The 24,630-nt window shown below is 34.5% G+C and overlaps 1 protein-coding gene across 3 annotated transcripts in view; it reads right to left on the reverse strand.

The window, feature by feature from the left end:
* Window positions 1-14,239, reverse strand: part of TFEC (transcription factor EC) — a 132,664-nt gene extending 118,425 nt beyond the window's left edge. For 2 of the 3 annotated variants that reach the window (XM_024555438.4, XM_024555439.4), the window contains exon 1: window positions 14,112-14,239. In XM_024555438.4, coding sequence (XP_024411206.3) covers window positions 14,112-14,195 — 84 coding nt within the window. In that variant the 5' untranslated portion in view covers window positions 14,196-14,239. The remainder of the gene's footprint in view (window positions 1-14,111) is intronic. The other variant, XM_045191550.3, reaches the window with a different exon arrangement.
* Window positions 14,240-24,630: the final 10,391 nt, after the last annotated feature.

Genomic DNA, 24,630 nt, shown 5'->3' on the forward strand with positions numbered 1-24,630 from the left:
CATCTAAAAGAACTTGAGGAACAACAACAAAGAAAGTGCCGAGCAAGTAGAAGGAAGGAAATAATCAAAATCAGAGCAGAATTAAGTGATGTAGAGACTAAAAAAATAGTTCAAAGGATCAGTGAATCCAGGAGCTGGTTTTTTGAAAAAGATCAACAAACTTTAACCAGATTCATCAAGAAAAATAAAAAGAAAGGACCCAAATACATAAAATCAGAAACAAAAGATAAGAAGTTACAACCAATATCACAGAAATACTAAGGACTGTACAAAATTACTATGAATGCCTATATGCCAAGACATTGGACAACTTGAGCAAAATGGATACATTTCGAGAAACATACAATCTTCCAAAGCTAAATCAAAAAAAAAAAAAAAAAAAAAGCTTGAATAGACTGACAACTGTAAAAATGAAGCAATATCAAAACACTCCAGGCACACAAAAGCCCTGGTCCTGATGGCTCCACAGGAAAATTTTACCAACCATTTAAAAAACAACTAACTTGTATCCTTCTCAAACTACTCCAAAAAATTCAAAGAGGGAAGCTTCCCAAGCTCTTTTTAAGAGGACAGTATTACCCAAATTCCAAAAACAGGTAAAGACACAGCATATCAAAGAAAAAAAAAACCACACAGGCCAATATTTCTGGTGAATATAGATGTTAAAATCATTTACAAAGTATTTAAACTGCATAGAAAATACATTAAAAAGCTCATACACCATGATCAAGTGAGATTTATCCCAGGGGTGCAAGGATGGCACAAATATTCACAAATCAAAAAACATAATACACCACATAAAAAAATAGAAGTTAAAAACCACATGATCATATCAATAGATGCTGAAAAAGCATTTGATAATGTACAGCACCCATTTATGGTAAAAAGCACTCATCAAAGTGAGAATAGAGGGAGCATACCTCAACATAATAAAAGCCATATATGAGAAACCTACTGCCAACATCACACCCAAAGAGCAAAAATGGAAAGCTTTCTCCTAAAGAACAGGAACAAGACAAGTGTGTCCACTATTAGGACTCCTATTCAACATAGTACTGGAAAGTCTAGCCACAGCAATCAGATAAGAAAAAGAAATTAAAGGCATCCAAATTAGAAAGGAGGAAGTAAAACTGTCATTGTTTGCATATGACATGATATTTTACATAGACAACCTCATAGTTTCCACCAGAAAACTATTTGACATAATAAGTGAATCAGGAAAAATAGCAGGAGACAATGTCCATATTCACAAATTAATGGCATTTTTATACTCCAGCAATGAACTATCAGAAACTGAAACTAGGGGAAAATCCCATTTACTATAGCTACAAGAAAAATAAAGTATATTGGAATAAAGTTAACCAAGTAGGTAAGCAACCTGTACTTGGAAAACTACAGAGCACTGAAGAAAGAAATTGAGGAAGGTATGAATAAACATACCCTGTTCATGGATTGGAAGAATTAACATCTTTAAAATGTCCATACTACCCAAATCAATTTATAGATTCAATGTAATTTCTATTAAAATACCAATGGTATATTTCACAGAACAAATATTTCAAAAAATTTATATGGAATCAAAAAGACCCCAAATAGCTTCAGCAATCTTGAGAATGAAGAACAAAGTAGGAGGGATCATAATACCTGATATGAAACTATACTAGAAGCCCACTGTAATCAAAACAGCCTGGTACTGGCATAAGAACAGGCACATAGATCAATGGAACAGAATAGATAGCCCAGAAATTGTCTCTATAATCAATGAATCACAAAGAGGGCACAGGCATACAATGGAGTAAAAATATCCTCTTCAATAAATGGTGTTGGGAGAACTCAACTGGTACATGCAAAAAAATGAAATTAGACCACCAACTTACACCATATTCCAGAATAAACTCAAAAGGGATAAAAGACTTAAATATAAGTTGTGACACCATAAAAGTCCTAGGGGAAACATAGGCAGTAAAATTTCAGATATCTTACATGGCAATATTTTTGCTGATATATCTCCTAAGGCAAGGAAAATAAAAGAAAAAGTAAACAAATGGGACTACATAAAATTAAAAAGCTTCTGTATGGCCAAAGAAACCATTATCAAAATGAAAAGGAAACTGAGTGTATAGGAGAGCATATTTGCCAATAATACATCGGAGAAGGGTCTGATCACCAATATATATAAAGAACTCATATGACTCGACACCAGGACAACAAACAATCCAATTAATAAGTGTGCAAAGGACATGAATAGACCCTTCTCCAAGGAGGATATATACATGGTTCATAGACATATGAAGAGATGCTGAGCATCACTAGACATCAGAGAGATGCAAATTAAAAACAAAATGAGATATCACTTCACACCTGTCAGAATGGCCAACATTCATAAATCAATAAACAAGTGCTGGCAAGGATGTGGAGAAGAAGGGAATCCTAGGGCACTGTCAGTGGGAATGCAAACTGATGCAGCCACTGTGGAAAACAGTATGAAATTTTCTCACAAAATTAAAGATGGAACTGCCTTTTGACCCAGCAATTCCACTGCTGGGAATATATCCTAAGAATTCCAAATCACTTACTCCAAATAGCTTATGTACTCCTATGTTCATAGCAGCACTATGTACTATAGCCAAGTAATGAAAACAGCTTACGTGCCCTTCAATTCATCAGTAGATCCCCCCCCCCAAAACAAGTGGTACATTTACACAATGGAATACTACGCAGCAGAAAGTAAGAAGGAACTCCTACCTTTTGCAACATCACGGATGGAACTGGAGAATATTATCTTAAGTGGAACAAGTGATTCCATGAAAGACAAATGCCATATGATCTCACCTATAAGAGGAATCTAATGAACAAAATAAACTAACGAGCAAAATACAACTAGAGTCATGAAAACATTGAACAGACTGACAGTGACCAGAGGGGAGGAAAGAGACAGATAATGTGGAAAGAAGGGAAAGGCAATGGTCAAAGAACATGTATGAATGACCCATGGACATATGCAATGGTATAGGGATTGACTGTGGGGGAAGGGTGATAGGCTGGGCAGAGGAGGGCAAAGGGAAAAATTGTGATTTAATTTAAAAATATTAAGAAATAAAATAATATATGGATCTAAATTCAAGAAATTGACATTAAGAAGTAAATTAAACATTATAACACTGGGCAAAGTTAAATGTAAATTCTATAAAAGTGAGCACAATATTCACAAAAAAATGTTATGAACAGTAAAGAAAAACAGTGAGATGGCATAAACAATTTAATTTTTAAACATTTCCACTATTTTAATAACTTCCACCATCAGTGTCACAGACTGTGTGTGTCTTCTCTGTCATTGAAATTGAATTTTTTAAATATGCAGCCACAAAATTTTAGGGAAAATAGACAATTGGCATGGGATCTAGAGATGACAATGAATAAAATGAATAAGACTTATAGAATAGTGTATTTTATACAACATTTTACAATTTACACAGCATTTTCTTATCCATTGATCCCTTCTGGGATCTCTTATTTGATCCTTTATGATACGACCCCCTATTTGACACATTTTATTGGTGAGCTAATGAAGGCTCAGAGAAATTAATCAACTTATTAAAGTAGCACAAAGTTAAAAATTAATTCATCCAAGCCTGCTTATCTCTGTTATGGTGCTCTTTTTAAAGTAAAATCTATGTGTCTTGGCTGGTGTGCCTCAGTGGATTGAGTGCTGGCCTGCAAACCAAGGGGTCACTGCTTTGATTTCTAGTGAGGGCACATGCTTGACTTGTGGGCCAGGTGCTCAGTAGGGGGCACACAAGAGGCAACCACATTGATGTTTCTCTCCTTCTCTTTCTCCCTCTCTTCCCCTCTCTAAAAATAAATAAATAAAATCTTTTTAAAAATAAAATCAAATCTATGTTAATAATCATAGTGTTAATAATGGCACACATTGCTGGTAAGTACAGAAAGATTGCTTTATGTCAGGCACAGAGTTGAAGCACTGTAATCGCCACAACAAGCCAATGAGGTGACCAGTCTTATTCTCTATTTTACTACACATGAAAAACTGGAGATAAGGCATAGGTGAAAGAGCTCCAAAGCAAAGCAAGATTTCAAATCCTTACTGGTCTCCTACTGAGTCTTTGTTTCTTCATCAGGATGCTTATTAAAATGAAGCTGTTTGTCTTTCAAATTATCAAATATTTTTAAATGATAATACCTGGTGCTGAAGAAGGAACAATGCAACAGGCACCAGTAAGAGTTGCTGCTAGGCAGTTAAATTCATATATTTTTATAGCCTAAGGAAATAATCCTCAATGTGTACAAGGTTTGAAGAATTAAGATGATCACTGAAACCTTATTAACAATTCCATAATATAGAGAACATATAAATTTTAAATAGTATATATCCTGCTGACCTCTTTATAGCAGTCTTCAAACTGTGAGATTTAACTTACTTCTTACTTTTACTCAGGTAAAAGTGCTTTATTGCTAAAAACAATCATAAATGACTGAAAAGCAAAAACTTTGAAAGTAAGGCTAGTAATTTTCTTCCCTTCCACTATTCAAAAAATTTAAGTAAACAAATGATACATTAAGTGACTTTAATATAAGAGAGGAGCTATGACTATTAAGCAAGCTATTTTGAGAACAGTATCATCATCTTATTCATTACTGATACTCTGGCCCTAACTTCTATCTAATCTTTCAATTGAACTTATTTCATAAAATTAAATGAAATAGCATCTAAGTCCTGAATATTTACAAAACACTTTCATGGAAAAAGTTAAAGTTCCAGGAGTGTTAGAAAAGCAGTTCATAGATGTCTTTCAAATAATAACAGGGTATTTCAAATTATTGATGTAAATGCAGTAGGATACTCAACCAATGTATGCCAAACTTTATAATAATATGCTTACAGCAAGCAATAACCTTGGTATATTCTCCCTATAAGTATGAGAATAAATCATTATATCTATCTTTACAGTGGTGTTTTTACCATGCCCAAACCTGGGAGCTCATTTCAAAGTAAATTTCCTAAAGGAACATAAGCATGGATGTATAGAAAGGGGTTTGCTTTTAAAAAGCCACTCAAATAATAGTAGAAACCATATTCTCTTGTCTCATCACAGGTTTTGTTTGGTGTTTTGTTTTAGTGGGTCTTTTTGCCTCAAATTATTTTTTTAAGTAAAACTACTATTAGTAACAAGGTCAACTTTTCCTTACCACAAGTCATTAATGACTGAATTAGTAACCTGATATCAGAGAAGTCATTTGCTCTCATACATCTATCATCAAAGCTTCAGAAGGATAAGAGAATATGATGCGTTTTAGTACTTGGCCAAGTTAGGTTAGAGTTTCAATCTTACTCAACTCTATATGCGCACAGAGAAAATGTGATTGTTTTGCAGCCTATAAATATATTGTGAGCCCTAGCAAGTGGCAAGACATCTCACTCTTAAAATTCAAATACTGCAATGTGTCAGTTTCAAACTTCTTACTGGTCCCAGGAAAATAGGTACAGTTTCAAATAAAGTTATATAAAGTAGATTCTGGTATACAGACACCCACGTCCTCCAAAGTTAAATTTTCCAAGTAGGTTGTCTCCAGTCAGTCTGACCCCTTATACCTGACAGGCAAGCCAGTCAAATAAGCAGTCACAATGGGCCAAAAATCTGTCAAAATGGTTTGCTTAACTAGTGATTACTTTTTGACTGACTGAGCAGTCGAGTTCATCAAAACAGTCAAACCAGATTTCCCATGTATATACCGTCTTAGCTCTTCCTGTTTTAGTAGGTGTGCCCTGTTTCTATATTGGAAAAGAGTATGATTTAGTTACATTGTTTAAGAGATACAAATCAGTTAGGAGCAACTAGTGTGATAATTGGGGCTCTCTTCATCATTGGTTTTCAGCTTCACCACTGGCTACAAAGGGCTCACTGGGCCTGCCTGAGAGTTACAGAAGGGAAGCAAGAGGGAGAGGCAGACAAGAGAAAACACCATCGGAGCAGGAAGGAGCCATACACCCAGTTGCCAACAGTTCTTGGTGAGAGGACTGAGATATGTATCCTGACAAGGAAATGAACTAGTTGTACTGTTTGGGATTAGATTAAAACCCTTAGACAGAACTCAATGTAGGGTTTGGTGACATAGATATCTCTGTTGATGATGGTTTTTTGTTCTTAGTATGAATAATCATTTTTGTCAGCAGAAAGATAAGCTTTAAGAATCCCCTTAATTGATTTAGAAATGAGGGTGAGGGTGATTTCATTTCTCAACTTGCACAAGTGACAACCTTGAATTGCAGTTTGATATTTCAAAAGCATTGGTAGAGCAGCAATTGGGATTGCAGGTTTAGGAATTAGTCCACCTAGTTTAAAAGCTGAGCTACTCCTGTATGTCTTGGGGCCAAATATTTCCTTCGCATGATGTGAATACCCTTACAAAGAGTGCAATACTACTACTCAATTCCTAGGACTGTTCTGATTAGTAAATAACTTCATGAGAGCACAGCACTTTTAATAAGGTAGGGTAAGGGGGACTTGCTGTAGAAAGGTATCTAACTGCAGGAAGATGGTCCAGGTCAAGTTCACCATAACTGTCAGAGCATTTTATTTGAATAGTTCACTTTTATTGTATTTTTTCCATTACCATTTATCTACCCTATACTCTCTTCCACCTCTACCTACTCCCTCTCCTCTCCACTATCACTACAGTGTTAGTAAAGTATTTTTATAGAAAGTACTAAACTTCTTTTTACCAGCATCTTATGTTTGTTTGGTCTTGCTCCAATTAATAGTGTTATCATTTAATAACTTTAAAACTTATAATAACAACACTAAGGCATATGGCTAAAGTTTCTAGGACACCATCTATGCAGGCATTGAGCTACGTGTTTTACTTTCACTTTCACATTTAATAACCATAAAACCCAATGAGGTATATCAGGTTTACATAAAGAAACTAAGTTTCAGATTACATGAGCTATCTGGGATCAAACAACTGGTTCTGACAGAGCTTGTTTTAAAACTTAACCATCTTGCTTTAAAACCTATGTCCATTCTAATTTGTGTTTATAAGAGTCTATAATGTAATAAATATCTAATTAACAGTAACTTATATTTCTGGTTTTTCCAGCAAAGAGTACTTGATACTGCATGTTTGGGACTTCCCAAAGAGAACTTGTCTATTGGGCCCCTGAAGGTATTACAAGTAAATCAGAGAAGCCAAATGATTGAACACTGACCTATCATATTCTGAGCACATGTTCTTTCCTCCTTCTATATTGCCATTTTTTGTTCCAAAAGAATAAAGCAAAATGTCTGAAATGTAAAACTCAGATATTTCAAAAGACATGGATGGAGCTGAACAAGACTTCAAAGACTGGTTAATTCAGCAAATACAAAATACAATGTCTCATTAACTGAAGATAGCTGGAGCATCAATAGCTTACAAGTGACACAATTGTTGTGACATCAGATGGTTCATGCTATTTCTTGGTTGGTTATTCTGTCATTGATAGAGTTTGTAGTCTCAGACAACAACGTATAAAAAGCCTAAAAACTCTGAAGAAGCATGAATGAATGATGCCTATGGAAAGAGCACAGTCTTCCAGCTAAAACTCAGCATAAGAGGTTATAATCCAACATACAGGATTAACATCTCAGGAGACTTGCCCTAGGTCAGTTCATCTCTCTGTGATGCCCTATCCTCTAGATGGAAATAAAAACAGTGAACTCTCTTAAATGTGCCCTACGGCCTGATTAAAGATTGAAAAGGTCTCTAAAAATCTACAGCACTCCCAGGGAAAAATGCTAACTATCATTATCATTATTATACCAAATGCCATAATTTGGTCTCCTCAGATTCCCTTTTTATGTAGATTCCATCAAACTCTGACTTTTGACTTTTTGCCTCTCTGACCAAATCTCCAAAGACAAAGCAAAGGGAAATGTTGAGGCAATTAGTGGAAAATGGAAGCAATTAATTCACTCCCTTTTTTACTGGAGACCTGGCCTCTGTGAACCAGTTTAACCAAAAATAATCAATGACCTTTCTCTGACCAAACTGAAACAAATCTACTTGATATTTGTCACTGGTTATCCATCTACTCCTTCAACATTAATGAGTATCTTCACTTTGCCCCTTTCTTTTATGAAATAGAGCCATCTATTCTGGTCCTTTGTTACATCTGCAATTGCTATTTTTGCAAATGTAACATAGTCAAAGACCTCATTATCCATATGTAAGCCTAGGAACCATTTTTGGCATAACAGTGCTTTCTGATTTTCTCCAAACCTTTCTTCAACTGTTTTCCCTTCTGTGCTATAAAGATAGGCTCTTTTTCAAAACCAATGAAATAGAACAACAAAGACAAAGTTTAAATTTAAAAGTAGTGAAAAAAAGATTGTACAATTTGCCTGTGTCTAATACCAAACATACCAAGATCCAAGTCACTGCTCTATGACTTACTCACTGGTTACCTTGGGATAGTTACCTATCATTCAAAAACCTCACTTTTCTGAACAATAAACATAAGAGCTTTTGCCTCAAGGTTATTGTCAGGCTCAAATGAGGTGATATATGTAAAGCCTTTTAGTACCTGATGAGAGCCCAATCAATGTTAGCTACTATCAACTATAGCAGCTAGAAAAGAGAAGGGAAGAAAAGAGAAGGGAAAAGGTTTCATGTAATAGAGCTGATATTGATACTCATTACAACTTTTCTAAGATGACTGCTACTCAAGCAGAATAGTTAACAATTACCTACTCCCATTTATCCCTCAGTAGAGGAATTACTATTTTAGCTAATGCATTTATTTTATACATTCTTTCCAACTAATATATTCTGAAATATCTTTGCTTACTATTTTGTTGTGCTGGTCATGTTAGTTTTGTATTTATACAAATATAGCTTAAGCAACTGATGAAGTTTTGTCTTACATTTCACTGAGTGTGTTCAAGTAGGACTAAATATACTGAACTTAGACACAAATTAGTACAACCTGTGCTTCATGTTGAAAAAAATAGAAATGCAATTAATTGGCAATAACTTTTTAGAAATTATGGAAAAGTAGAGATAATTTATGAAGGAAAATTATAGGTTACTTGCCAAATTATGCAAAGAATTGCCTCATTCTATACTTAATTTTTCTCTGAATGTTCTGTCTGAAGGCAAAAATCCTCAGACACTGTTTTCAGGAGAGGATATTAGAAGAAGAAAGGCCAGATACATGAAATAGTAGTAGCTCCTGAATATTTTTCATGCTCTGAAAATCTATCTGAAATGTGAGATCATGGATCCTACAGAAAAAGGACAGAGGTCCCACATTTAGGCTCTGAACTGGATTTTCAGTTTTAGAGCTCTCACATTCACTGTAAGTTTAGTATCCTAGGAATAAATTCAGAACCACTGTTTAGGCACAGGGGACCTAAACTTAAGCACTTGGACATCAGACCCCTTCTTCACATTCAGTCCTTCACTCACCACACTAGATACTAGATATTAATTTAACTTAAAATATTAAGTAAACACATGAGAGAGAGACAGACACAGAGACAGAGAAAGGACACTTACTCAAAATCACATGGCAAGTTAGTAGCAAGCTAAAAATGCTGAACTGACTTCCTATTTCACAGTGTGTTATATCAGCACTAAACCAAGCAACCACAAAGAAATCACTGAATCATTTACAAATATTTTCTTGGCCCACTGCTTTGGGAGCTAGTCCATGTTCAGCTTAAATGCTTATTTGTACAATAAAAAATGACATAGTACACCATATTTTTAGCAAAATAGATGTTTTTTGTTCTTGTGAAAAGTACATACACTTTGCAAAGTATTACCCAGGGACACATACTTGCCCGTGCTTTCTTAAAGCAGGTACACTCTATAATCAAACCTAAAACTAATTATTCTAGTCTTTCATCCCTCCAGTATGTGTTACAAATGGCCAGAGATATCCTGCTAAAATACAAACAGACCAAGCTACTCCCTTTAAGAAGATACCAAGATAAAAGACTCTTGAATGCGCCATGCTTTCTGAACTCTCTGCACATGCTAGTTTTTGGTTTGATGCTTTTCTGCTACCCTGTGTCTGCCTAGAGAATAACTAATTATTTTTCAAGATGTACTTCAACCATCATATCTTTGAACACTTTGCAAAAACAGATGCTCATAACAAATTCATATATACTTTTATTATAACACTCTCCGGTATCATTAATTGTTAAAATGCAGTTACTCATGGGCAGGTAACATATTTTACATATCTAGTGTACTACCTGGTACACTCCTTTACATATGCACCTTCAACTTAAGCAAACTTAAGTAGTTATCAACTAAGCGACTGGTCACAGCAAAATCACACATTTTCTACATTCTCTGGAGGATGGTGTTGCAATCATCTTACTGTGCAGACTCAATTCCTGGCTTGTTTCTACACTTAAGAGTGGATAATTTCAGAGTTTTCCAAACACTATGACCCCACATGTCCACAATAAGCATTCAAAAGGCAAATTTTTTAAGAAAAGTGATGGATGTTTTAATATTTGAGAGCAGAAAGAAAATATAGAAGGATGATATGGGAAGAACATTTAATGGTAGGTACAATTCTGATGGAATGAGAAAATCATCCATTGTGTGAAAAGTGCCTTGCACATGTGAAGGACAATAATAAGCTACAGAAGAGGAAAAGTGATTGATAAATGGAGAGAAGCCTCTGAGAGTATAACTAAAGGATTAGATGCCTCTTAGACTAATATTAAGAAACATAAAAGTTTACCAGAATTTAAAGTCTGATGGTAAAAACAATGCTGTTTCCAAAACTGTTGAAGACCTCAGATTGTTTAACAGATTCAAATCCATTTGAATTTGCACGGGATCAAAAGGAGCAGAGAGTGTAAACATCATATCCACTGAAAAATTCCCTAAAGACACTCACAGATTACTACCTGCTAGATTTCCAATGTAGTAGATACTGATCCAAATTTGTGGGTGGAGAGTGAGGAAAAATGTTTGAGAGAATGACTTGGCTAAATGGGAAAAAGATATAGAAAAGCATATGATTAAACAGATAGGAAGTTCTGGCTCAAATATTTCATAGATGGAAATACAACTAAGGAAGGTGAATGTCTTTCAGAACTTTACTTGTTCATGTGCATATGAACTTTTGTATTGGAAACATGTTCATACAATAAGAAATAAAGAAAGGAAACAAAGGGAGGAATGAAAGGATTCTCTGGCCCCGTGGAAGAAACTAGAAAGTGAATCACACTCAGTTCTAGTATACAGGCTCAGCAGGAGCATTTCAGGAAAGGCAAGAGATGATTTGGAAATATTCTTCCATGGTAACTCAGGAATGAGTATAAGGAGGCATGGGAATCCTTATTAAAACTCAGTCTCTGTCCCCTCATTTCCTTCAACTGTTTTTCTTTTTAATTCTGTTTTTGAATTCTCACTTAGTCTTTTCAAAACTGAAGAGATATTGTAAAAAGAAAAAGAGCAACCTAATGAGTCTTTAAGATCATTAAGCTCAACCTCTCTATCCTGAGAGCAACTATAAAATTGGGAACAAAGGATTTCACCTGAGGAAATTCCACACTCTTATCTTACTATTTCACCTCTCAGTAATATCAATTCCCCCAATTTTCCTAATGTTTAGCATACACTACCTATAATACATACTCACGTCATTCTATTTTTGTCCTTAAGTGGCCAAGCCTTTTTAATCTCCAATAAATACAATTTAATAAAATCACAAAATTATTATCATCTACTAATTTCTCATAGGCAAAATATCTGCCAAAAGTTGAATATCTCCAAGCACCTGCACTCCAAACCAATTAACCAGATGGTAATTCATGATTATATAAAATAAATGCTTTTGTACACATTAGTTTCTTGTTGTTCACTTCTACAAAAACTGTTAAGCTCTCTCTCAAAGATTATGTTTTTAAAGACACTTGTGATTCTTAACAGCTTTCCTTATATATCTTCTGCTCTATGCCTCACAGACTCTTCTTTCTGAGCTTAGTAAACATAATCCATAAAACCTGCACAGGAACTACATTTTGGATTATAAATTTCTTTTTGTTTTGCCAAATGGCATAAAAATTGCAATCTGCAATTTGTAAACATTACCTCTGGATTTGCTATTACTCCATTGCTTAATCTAATTTTTTTACTCTAAGAATTAATAAACTTTACCTTTGTGAAAAATCTGGCATGTCTAGCTGATTTTATATAATTCTACTTGTAAATTAATTAATAAAGAATTGAATGATTGCATTTACACATGTACATGTTAATTCTTTTATCTATAGCCATCATTATTCCCCTTGAATCATATTTCATTAGCTTATTTGAAATTATTGTATAAAATTTTTTTTTCAGTTTTTCCTTTCCTATTTCTCCTTTCTAGCCATTCAAACCACTGTTTTCAAAATTATGTTCCACTTCTACTGTGCTAATTTACCACAATTTCTAAAAATGTTACTTATGCTAGAAATGTACATCATGTTTAAAGTTTTTATCATTATTTTGGCTATCTAGAACTTACAACAAACTCTTATGTCACAGTCATTAAAATTAATGTGACTTTTAAAAAACATTTCTCAGCTTGTTTTATTTTTCATGTCAACTCCAAGTTTTATTTCAACAAAATTCTACTACTTTGGAATGAAACTGAAAATTTAAAAAATAGTAATAATAGTTAAAACCAAAGAAATATATACAATGAAAATCATATGGGTTCCATTTGTTTTATAGACTATTTTTATACTGAAAATGGATATCACAGATATTAGGCTTCTTTAAGACAGTCTCCACCCCAAAGAGTAAAATATTTAATATTAATTCAAAAGCTACAAAAGTGTATAAATCTATGGTCAGATTCATCTAAAATGGAAGTAAAGCAGAATTATATGAATAACCTTGATAATGAACTCCACATTCTGTTTCACTTTTCTTTGTTGACACAGTCTCTGAACAGGGAAGAACTGTGAAGTTTATTTTAGTCTCTTAAATGTTAAATGAAGTTACTAGTAAATAAGTTACTAATAAGTTCCCTGAAATAAATTAAAGGTTACTTCACATTTATTTTTCTCAAAATGTTTATTTCTGATTAAACATTTGAAGATAATATTGATAGTATGAGATTATAATTCATATAAACAAATACACATATATACTACGTGAGCAGATAGATGTGTGATATTTTCAGATACATAACTGAAGTCCCTATGCCAACTCTAATTATTGCAGTTGAAATCTATTAGTATAAAAATTATTGCTTTGGGATACTTTACATCATCTAAACAATCTTTCTGGATCCAAATCTTCATAAGAAACTCAAAAGAATGTTTAAGCCTGGATAAATAACATATGCTAACATGCTATCTGGTGTTATTTCTGCTATGAATAGTAACATTTTTGTACATGTAAAAGCCAATGACATTTGTGTTTAAAGACAAATACCATGTGATCTCACCTATAAATGGAACCTAATCAACAAAACAAACAAGCAAGTAAAATATAACCAGAGACACTGAAATAAAAAACAAACTGATGGTAACCAGAGGGGAGTGGGGAGGGGGATAACAAGGGAAAGAAGGGGAAAGTTCATCAGGGAACATGTATAAAGGACCCATGGACAAAGTCAAAGGGAGGTAGGATTGAGGGTGGGGCGGGGGAAAGTGGTGACAGGAAAATGGAGACAACTGCACTTGAACGACAATAAAAAAAATAATAAAAGCCAATGACATATATTTTGCTAAAATGTAAACAGAAATTAATACTTATTCAAAATAACACATAAGATGCAATAAAATGTGAAATCATGTTTCCATTTAGTAAATATTTGAGAATATTACACTGAAAGAAGTAGCTTTGGTTACCATGAACTAAAACAGTGATTTCTCTATCTTGATTAAAATAAGATGTTGAGTTTTAGATATATTTTACCCAAATTACAACAAATCACAGTGACTACTTTAATATCCTGATACCTAGTGATCATACAAAATAAAACCATAATTATAAGCAAGCCACACATATCAACGTAAAATAGGTATTGATTAGACTCAGAATATGTTTAAAGTACAGATTAACTTGCCAGTTTAGTTACCTACCAGCAACAATTGGATTGTATCAGTGTCATCACTTCTACAAACAGCACCATAGAATAATCCCTCTTCCCATAATATAAGCACCATGCCAAAGAGATAACCAGACTAAAAGATCTGATCATGAATAATTTGGGCTGGTTGGAATCCACTTATTAGAGGAAAAAGAAAAGAGAAGTAGCTCACTAGGGCATTTCCTGAACTTGTTTGGAATTTCAGTTAAGGAAGAAGAAATGACACAGCAGTTTCAAGTAAGAGAACTTCCTTTCTTTATCTAAAATATGTTACCAATGTGAGAAAAAGCACTCCAACAAAACTACTCCACCACAGTACTGTGGCCACAGTAAAAGCTCTCATTTCATTTATTACCCCATAAATAACATTTCTCCCAGGATATACAAAAGCATTATGCGGTTGTTACCAAAATGGACTTAAGATCCCACATTTATTGCAGCATGTTCAGTCTCGCATTTAACATTTTTTAACAAAGTGACATGCACCAATTTTTACTTTTTAAGAACTTTAATTTTATTTAGAGTATTATTAGATTTTGAGTTTTTATTGAAGGCTATCAAATATCCCATGTTTCATATAATCATATTTTCCTTACATATAGTTTTGTTCTCAATGTGACCCCAGGATAATATTTATCTTGTCCAAGAATATTTTATCTTCCTTTGTAGATGGAAGGTATACAATTCAGCTTATAGGTTTTCTAATTTTTATTTTCATAACCCAGTATTTTTAAGGGACATGAACACCTATTTACTCACTGCCTTTACAAATGAAACTTCTAAAGAAGTCTCATTTTACATATTAGTTATCTGCATAAACATAAAATCTAACGATATAAATTCCTTCTCAAACTGTAGTTCATGTTAATTACTGAAGTTTCATGCAAAATTTCTCTTGCCTTTTTGTTTTAAAGTATAGATCATCCTACCCAAGTTGCACATGAGCAGAGTGGATTCTGCCATGCTGAGGGCAGCCCTCTGACAAACCTTCCACTGCAGGCTGTTGGAAGACAAACTCTTATTTACTGAAATGATGAGGGACGTGGAAATACAGTCAGAGCACCAACAGCATCTTCTCCAAGTACTTAGAATGAATCCTGTCACACAGTAGACAGTGCACATTAAATACTAAGGCTTAATGTTTTTTAGATTAACCTCTCCATCAGAACTAATACCATATTTATTTATTTATTCATTCATTCATTTATTAATAAACTTCTATTGAATATCTACCATATATCAGGCACTAGGAGACTAAGACAAACAGTTATGGTTATTACCCTGAAGGAGATTAAATCTAATAGAATTTGGAAGATAAATTACCTATGGTTTAAATTAGTTAAAGAGAGAAAAATAGTAATATAATGGGTAATATATGAAATAACAAAAATAATGTAAGGAATTAAAGGATTATTTTCCTACATATGATTTTTGGAGGAAAAAAGGTATTGAAATAAGAAATGCCATGAAAGTAGGGAGTGTTCGGTTTTCTAAAGTCAAACAATTTGGATGCACTAAAGTAATAAATAATGAATAATGTATAAGTCAAATAATGTTTAAGTTAAACATATTAACACTTCATACAGGAAAAAATTTTTGCTTGCAAAGGGGCAGCTAACACACTTTTCAAAATTGATTTAAAAAGTAGTCTTACAAGTAAGTAAGAAACAGACCACAAGATAGAATATTAGCCCTTTGAAAAGGAAAAACAATAAACTTGTTGTTATTCAGGTTGTTTTTATAGAAGTCTCGATATAAAAGGTTATTTTTTAAATGTTTTTTTGGCAATTGATTTTATACTTACACATCTGGGATTTTGAGCCTTTATGCCCATAACTATGCCTTTAAACTTACCAACAAGTAGCCAAGGTAAAGACAACCATTAATTTACAAAAAACTTCCAATCTGTTAAAACTGGAAAAATCCAGCCTATTTTTTAAAAAGAAATCAAGTAGGTCAGTCAAAGGAAAAGATATTTCTCTTTTAAGAAGTTTGGAAAGGAAGTCCAAGATCAATAGTACCAAAGAAAACAAGCAAATAAAATCAGATGTGAGTATATAATTTATATGCCACTCATGGATATGAATCATACTTTTAGAGAAATTATATTACAAGGATGTCACTTGGCAAATAATTGATATTGATTATTCAAAAGTCTGGTTTTGATACCAGTTTTGGGAAGTTCAGAAGCTAGAAAGTAAATGTTCCCTGTTTTTACATAACTGCAGACTCTGCCTGAATAGTACCTTATGATAAACACTGAATGTCAAATCTGATCTTGAATTCCAGTATCATTTAAGAAAAACATACATCTAACATATAGGAGCTGATCTCTCTAAAATACTAACATTGAAACTTATTTAGATTTAAGTATTTCACCAGCACACTATAGTATTTATAAACTTTAAAAATATATTTTAAAACTTCACTTAAGTTTTATTCTATCAAAATTAATGTCCTTAACAAGAAGCACGCCAGGTATGGGGGCTGTGGAACACATGTAAAATGTGCACATCACTATATAGTTGCAATAGTAGTACTTTTTCACTTCTGAAATGCTTTGTCTACCTCAGTGACCTTAAGAAATCTCAATCCATTAACCCATCTGTGTCAGCAGCAATGCATGGACTTATCATTGCTCCATGAGAAAAGGATAAATTCATTCAAGGGAATCAAATGACTTTCCTAAGTTTGTCCCTGACTCAGTTTTGAACAACTAAGAGTCCCTAGAAACCTTAAATACATTAATGTAATTTAATTATTCTATGATGTCAAGGGCTGTAAGAATTCTCTAGAGTTTATGTTTAATCTTGGCATACAGTGGAGCATTAAACAGTCAGCCCTTCTGAAATTTATGAAGTAGGCAAAATTTGTCTTTAGCACACACTGTCTATGTCCTTTTCCCTTTTGCCAGACAGGTGCCATGATGCCGTAGCATCTCCCCACTTTGCCACTGCCTACAACTATTTTTAGAAAACTCTATAATTAATTCATTGCACACTTTATCACTAAGATATAAATGACTGATGAGACATAAAATATTCTCCCTCCAAGAGCATTTGCATTTGAAAGGTTATGAATCTTTAAGGTAAAGAAGGGAAGATATATTTAAAATTGGGAAGGGATTATTGTATAAAAAATTGGGGAAATCAAAAATATTCCATGGAGACTGTCATCTAATCTGAGCACTGCTATACTCAGACTAGATGGTGTATTATCCATAACATATATAAAAGTATAAAGCTTTTTCCTTTGCAATGTTAGGATCTTCCAAATGAGATGGCATCTCCCATGATTGACACTGCAACTCCCTAGAGATTAGAAAAATGACAAGACTTCTACAGTCTGCCAGAATTGTACAGTTGCTCTCTGTCAGACAGGGGAGGATAGGCTATGCTGTCATAACAAACAACTTGTAAAAAACACAAAATATTAAAAACAAAAATGTTATTTCATACTCTACACATCCAGTGTGGATTGGTGGGAGAGCTCTGTTCCACATAGTTACTCAAGGACCCAGGATCTGAAGGCCCCATCTCCACACCACTGAGGCAGGGAAACAGAATAAGGAGAACTGCACGCAGGTTCATAAAGCTTTTGCAGAAGTGATACTCAAATTCTGTTCATCTTTCATTAGTTAACACTGTCAATAGCCATACCTGCTTCAAAATAAATTAATCTGCAATTCTACCATGTGTCGAGAAGAGAGAACTGAGACATTTGTTATTAATAACAATGACTATAACACTTTTAATGACTTTTAATAATCAACTTTCCCATGTAAGAACTCTTCAGTAAAGATTAGTTCCTCCATAAGTCTCCTAAGAAGCAAATTCAGTCCATGCAATAATAAGCTCTGACCTTTATTCAATGATTTTACTATAAATACAAACAAGAAGGGGAAGTAGGCATAGGAATAAGAGAAGGAGCAGATAAACAAATAGTTGAAGAGGCTAATTTTGATTATCATGATTTAGGGAGACAAGAACTAAACTAGAAGACATGTTCTGTGTAAGAGTATATGGGCTTATCAGTGTTATGATTTTTGTTCTTAAGATCTACATTAAACATACCTTCCAGAATTTATCTGCAGGGGGAGTATAATTTATATGCAACAGGAGCATCTTTCAGAGGAGCATAAAAATTTGAGAGAGACATTTCCCAAATTTGAATTTTACTACAAGCCAACAAAAAGTTTTCCTGAGAAAATTATCTGGAAAATAACAATTCTTTTATTAATTTAATTTTTCTTATTTTTTAAATTCTCACCTGAGACTACATTTATTGATTTTTTTTTTTTTTTTTTTTTTTTTTTTAGAAATAGAGGGAGGGAGGGAGAGAGAGAGAGAGAAACATCAATGTGGGGGAGAAACATTGATTGGTTGCCTCCCATATGCATCCCTGACTATGGATAGAACTCTCAATCTACATAAGTGCCATGACTTGGGACCAAACCTGCAACCTTTTGGTGTACAGGACAATACTCCAACTAACTGTGCCTCCCGGCCAGAATCAACACAATTTTTTAAAGGAAGAAAATTTGGAAAGAATAATAGAATCAGAGATACAAAATAAAGAAATACATAGAAATATCTTCCATGTTGTTTTTTTACTCACTTAGAGGTTTAAAAAAATACCCATGCATACATAAGAATCATCAATGAGTACTTCTTGTTTTAATTTGTAATTATTAACAACAATTATTTAATCGCAGTTATCTCTAGAGCCTCACTAATTCTGTACATCAAATAAAAAATTTCACAGGACCCCTCTCCTACAGTTTTTTTTTTTCACTCAAATTTTAATTATGTGGTCTTAGCCTGTTTTTTTCTTTTCTTTTTTGTCTTTCCTCTATTTCTCTTGCATCCTGCTCTTTTATTTCTCTTTATTCTCCATTTTTTCTTTTCCTTCACACCCCAAATTTTAATTTTTCCCTCAGTCTAGTATTTGTTCCTCACTCTTAGTATTCCCTCTACCTCTATCATGACAGAATCACTTCCCATTCCTCTAAACATCTCTTAGACTTTTACCTGTTTTTTTTCCTCTTATTTCTATAACACCTATATTAATTTTAACTTGTTTGTTGTTGATAGTGCTCCAGTGGATTTTTCCAATCTGGCTCCTATTTTTTTTAATTACATACTTTTGATTATAATTGTTGTTCAAGTACAGTTTTCTGCTTTTCCCCCCCACCCTTCCCCATCACCCCTGCCTTCCCCACCTCCCTCCCCTGTTTCCACCCCACTTGTTATTATCCATGTGTCCTTTCTAATTGTTCCTGTAAATGCTTTACCCTTTTCCTCCATTATCTGCTCCCCTATTACCTCTGGTTACTGTCAGTTTGTTCTTAATTTCAATGCTTCTGGTTATATTTTTCTTGCTTGTTTGTTTTATCGATTAGGTTCCACATAAAGGTAAGATCACATATTATTTGTCTTTCACCACCTGACTTATTGCACTTAGCATAATGCTCTCCAGTTCCATCCATTCTGTTGCAAAGGGTAAGGGTTCCTTCTTTCTTTCTGCTGCATAGAATTCCATTGTGTACATGTACCACAGGTTTTTTTTTTCAATTTTTATTGTTATTCAATTACAGTTGTATGCCTTTTCTCCCCTTTCCTCCCCCCACCCCAGCTGAACCCACCTCCCTCCACCTCCCCCACCATCCCCCCCGATTTTGTCCGTGTGTCCTTTATAATAGTTCCTGCAATCCCCTCTTCCCACTGTCCCCACCCCACTCCCCCCTGGCCACTGCTAGACTGTTCTCAACCTCAATGTCTCTGGTTGTATTTTGTTTGCTTTATCCTTTTGTTGATTATGTTCCAGTTAAAGGTGAGATCATATGGCATTTGTCCCTCACCGCCTGGCTTATTTCACTTAGCATAATGCTCTCCAGTTTCATCCATGCTGTTGCAAAGGGTATAAGCTCCTTCTTTCTCTCTGCTGCCTAGTATTCCATTGTGTAAATGTACCATAGTTTTTGGATCCACTCGTTTGCTGATGGGCACTTAGGTTGCTTCCAGTACTTGGCTATTGTAAATTGCGCTGCTATGAACATTGGGGTGCACAGGTTCTTTTGGATTGGTGTTTCAGGGTGCTTAGGATGTAATCCTAGCAATGGAATTTCCCAGTCAAAAGGCAGTTCCATTTTTACTTTTCTGAGGAAATTCTATACTGTTTCCCATTGTGCTTGCACCACTCTGCATTCCCACAAACAGTGCACTAGGGTTTGCTTTTCTCCACAACCTCTCCAAGACTTGTTTGTTGATTTGTTTATGATGGCCATTTACACCAATGTGAAGTGGTATCTCTTTGTGATTCTGATTTGCATCTCTCTGATGGCTAGTGATGGTGAGCATCTTTTCATGTGTCTCTGGACCCTCTGTAGGTCCTCCTTGGAGAAGAATTTGTTCAAATCTTTTGCTGATTTTTTAACTTGGCTGTAAGTCTTCCTAAAGTGCAGTCATGTGAGTTCTTTATATATTTTGGAGATAAAACCCTTATCTGAGGTATCATTGGCAAACATATTTTCCCATATGGATGGTTCTCTTTTCATTTTAATGCTGTTTTCTTTAGCCATGCAGAGGCTTTTTTTATTTTGAAGAGATCCCATTTGTTTATTATTTCCTTTATGTCCCTTGCTCTAGGGGACATATCAGTGAGGATTTGATGTGTGGAATATCTGAGATTTTCCTGCCTATGTTCTCCTCAAGGACTTTTGTGGTGTCATAACTTATATTTAAGTCTTTTATCCATCTTGAATTTATTTTTGTGTATGGTGTAAGTTGGTGGTCAAGTTTCATTTTTCTGCATGTAGTTGTCTGACCAGCCCAACACCATTTGTTAAAGAGGCTATTTTTGCTCCATTTTATGCTGCTGCCACTTTGTCAAATAATAATTGACTGTAGAGATGTGGATTTATTTCTGGGCTCTCTATTCTGTTCCATTGATCTATGTATCTGTTCTTATGCCAGTACCAGGCTGTTATGATTACAGTGGCCTTGTAACACAGTTTGATATCAAGTATTGTTATCCCTATTACTTTGTTCTTCTTTCTCAAAATTGTTGCAGCTATTTGGGGTCATCTATGGTTCCATACAAATTTTGAAGTGTTTGTTCTGTATCTGTGAAATATGCCATTGGTACTTTAAGAGGCATTGCATTGAATCTATAAATTGCTTTGGGTAGTATGGGCATTTTGATGATGTTCATTCTTCCAATCCATGAGCATGGTACATGCTTCCAATTGTTTGTGTCTTCCTTAATTTATTTCTTCAGTGTTGTGTAGTTTTCTGCATACAGGTCTTTTACCTCCTTGATTAGGTTTATTTCTAAGTACTTTATTTTTCTTGTTGCTATATCAAATGTGATTTTTTTCCTGAATTCTGTTTCTGAAATTTCATTGTTGGTGTACAAAAATGCCTTTGATTTCTGAATATTGACTTTGTTTCCCGCTGTTTTGCCAAATCCATTTATTAGGTTAAGTAGTTTTTTTGGTGGAGTCCATAGTATTTTCTACATACACTATCATGCCATCTGCACACAATGACAATTTTGCTTCCTCATTTCAAATTTGGATGCCTTTTATTTCTTTTTCTTGTCTAATTGCTGTGGCTAGGACTTCCAATACTATGTTGAATAAGAATTGTAAAAGTGGACAAACTTCTCTTGTTCCTGATCTTAGTGGGAAATATTTTATTGTTTGCCCATTGAGTATGATGTCAGCTCTAGGTTTCTCACATATGGCTTTTTTGTGATGAGGTTTGCTCCCTCTGCTCCCACTTTGCTGAGTGTTTTTGTAGTAAATAGGTGCTGTACCTTACCAAATGCTTTTTCAGCATATGTTGATATGATTATGTGATTTTTATCTTTTATTTGCTTATGTGACATATTACATTTATTGATTTGTGAACATTTTACCATCCTTGTATCCCTGGGATGAATCCCATGTGGACATGGTGTATGATCTTTTTAATGCATTGCTGGATGAGGTTTGCCAATATTAATTATTTAATATTTTTCCTTCCTTTTTCTTTGTCTCACTTTATTTTATTTTATATTATTTCAATTTCTGTTTAAACCTAATATTATATGCTTCCCTTCTCATACTCCCTTTCCACACTCTTCGTTGCCTTTCTTTATTCATGAGGTAAACGTTACCTTCTCTCCTTCCATTGCTCCAACTACCAATTCTTATTACTACTCTTCCATCTACCCTCTTAAAGCCATTTCTCTTTCAGTAGGTCATCTCATATTCACTCCTTTTCTTATAATAGTCTTAATCTCATTATATCCTTATTTATACTGGTTCATTTGCTATTAATAATGGGATTGTGGAGGGGAGTTATATTTGTGGGTGTGGGTTTGTTTCTTGGGCTCTGTGGTTTTGTTCAGGCAGCACCTGCACAACAGCACACAAGATATGGTGGGCAAAGTGACCCTCAGTCAAACAGCAGCAGGGAAGGACCCTCAAAAGAATGATGTAACAACAATCAAAACCCAATTACATCCATAAAACCAGCATATAAGGCATAAAGGACATCTCAAGAACTTCAAGTTCAGGTGATCAAGTAGACTGCACCACTGTATCTCACAGGCCTCTCACCATAGAAGTTCACACCACAGAGTAAGAAAGTCAAAACAGATCAATTTAAAAAAAAAGCAAACAAGAAAAGTCCCACAAACAATGGGAAGAAAAAGAAACAACCCCCAATCTATAGGAAAGGGGGAATCCTCAGAAACAATGCTAAATGAAATAGGGGCAAGTCAAATATCAGACATTGAATTCAAAACAATGCTTATAAGGAAGCTCAATGAACTCAGTGCGAACTACCAAAAACTACAGGAAATTATGAGGAACTTACTGCAAACTATATCAGCATTAAAAAAGGGCATAGAACCAAAGAACAAGGGCCAAGAAGAAATGAAGAACATAATTTATGAACTGAGAACACACTAAAAGGAATCAAAAGCAGGGTCAATGAAGCAGCATCTGATCAATCAGCAAGCTGGAGGCCAAAGTTTAAAAAAAAAAAAAAAACCTCCCAAAAAGAGAAAGAAAAAGAAAAAAGACTGAAAAACAATGAAGAGTGCTTAAGGGAAATGCAGGACAACATGAAACAAAATATCCATATAATATAGGGATACCAAAAGGAGAAAAAGAGGAGCAAGGGAAAGAAAACCTTTTTCAAAAAGTAATGATGGAAAACTTCCCTAATTTGGTGACAGAAAAAGTCACACAAGTCCAGGAAGCAGAGAGGGTCCCAATCAAGAGGAACCCAAAGAGGCCCACTGCAAGACACATCATAATTAAAATATCAAAAATTAAAGACAAAGAGAGAATCTTAAAGGCAGCAAGGGAGAAACAGGAAGTAACACACAAGGGAGCACCAATAAGGCTAGTAGCTGACTTTTCAACAGAAATGCTACAAGCCAGAAGGCTTGGCAAGGAATATTCCAAGTAATAAAAAACAAAGGCCTGCAACCAAGACAACACTATCCAGTAAAGGTCTCAATTAAAATGGAAGGTAAGATGAGAAGATTCCCAGACAAAAGAAGGCCCAAAGAATATACCTCCTCCAAGCAGCACTGCAAGATATCCTAAAAGGACCGCATTAAGATGAGGAAGAAAAACAGTGAGAGAGGAAGGAACAAAAGCACAAAGGGAGTAAAATGGCAATGAGTAAGTACCTACCAATAATAACCTTAAATGTAAATCGGTTAAATGATACAATCAAAAGACACAGGGTACTTCACTTCAGTCTTACAACAGACCGAAAGTGAAGGGCTGGAAAAAAATATTCCATTCAAATGGATAGGAAAAAAAAATGGGATACCAACATTACATCAGACAAAATAGACTTCAAAACAGAGGCCATAAAAAGAGACCCAAAAGGATACCTCATAATATTCAAGGGAAGCATCCATCAGAAGACATAAACATTATAAACATATATGAACATAACATAGGAGCACCCCAATACATAAGGAAAATTTTGGAGGACTTCAGAAAGAGATAGCACCACACTTATACTAGGGTATTTTCACACCCCACTGTCAAAAGTGGAGAGATCTTCCAAACAAATATCAACAAAGGTGTTGTGGCATTGAACAATGTCCTAGATCAAATGAGCTTAACTGACATATATAGAAGCTTTCCTCCCAAAGAAACAAAATACACACTCTCTTCAAATGCACATGGAACATTTTCAAAGATAGACCACATGATAGGACACAAAACAAGCCTCAACAAATTCAAGAAAATTGAAATCATATCAAACATTTTCTCAGGCCACAATGGCCTAAAACTAGAAACCAACCCCAAGGAAAAAACTCAAAAACACTCAAATTCATGGAGATTGAATAGCATGCTATTAAACAATGAATACTTAAGAATGAGATCAAGGAAGAAATCAAAGTTTCTGGAAACAAATGAAAATTAACACAACAATCAAAAACTTATGGGACACAGGGAAGGCAGTCCTGAGAGGGAAGTTCATACTGATACAGGC

Source organism: Desmodus rotundus, chromosome 6, assembly GCF_022682495.2.
Source record: "Desmodus rotundus isolate HL8 chromosome 6, HLdesRot8A.1, whole genome shotgun sequence".
Taxonomy (NCBI): Eukaryota; Metazoa; Chordata; class Mammalia; order Chiroptera; family Phyllostomidae; genus Desmodus; species Desmodus rotundus.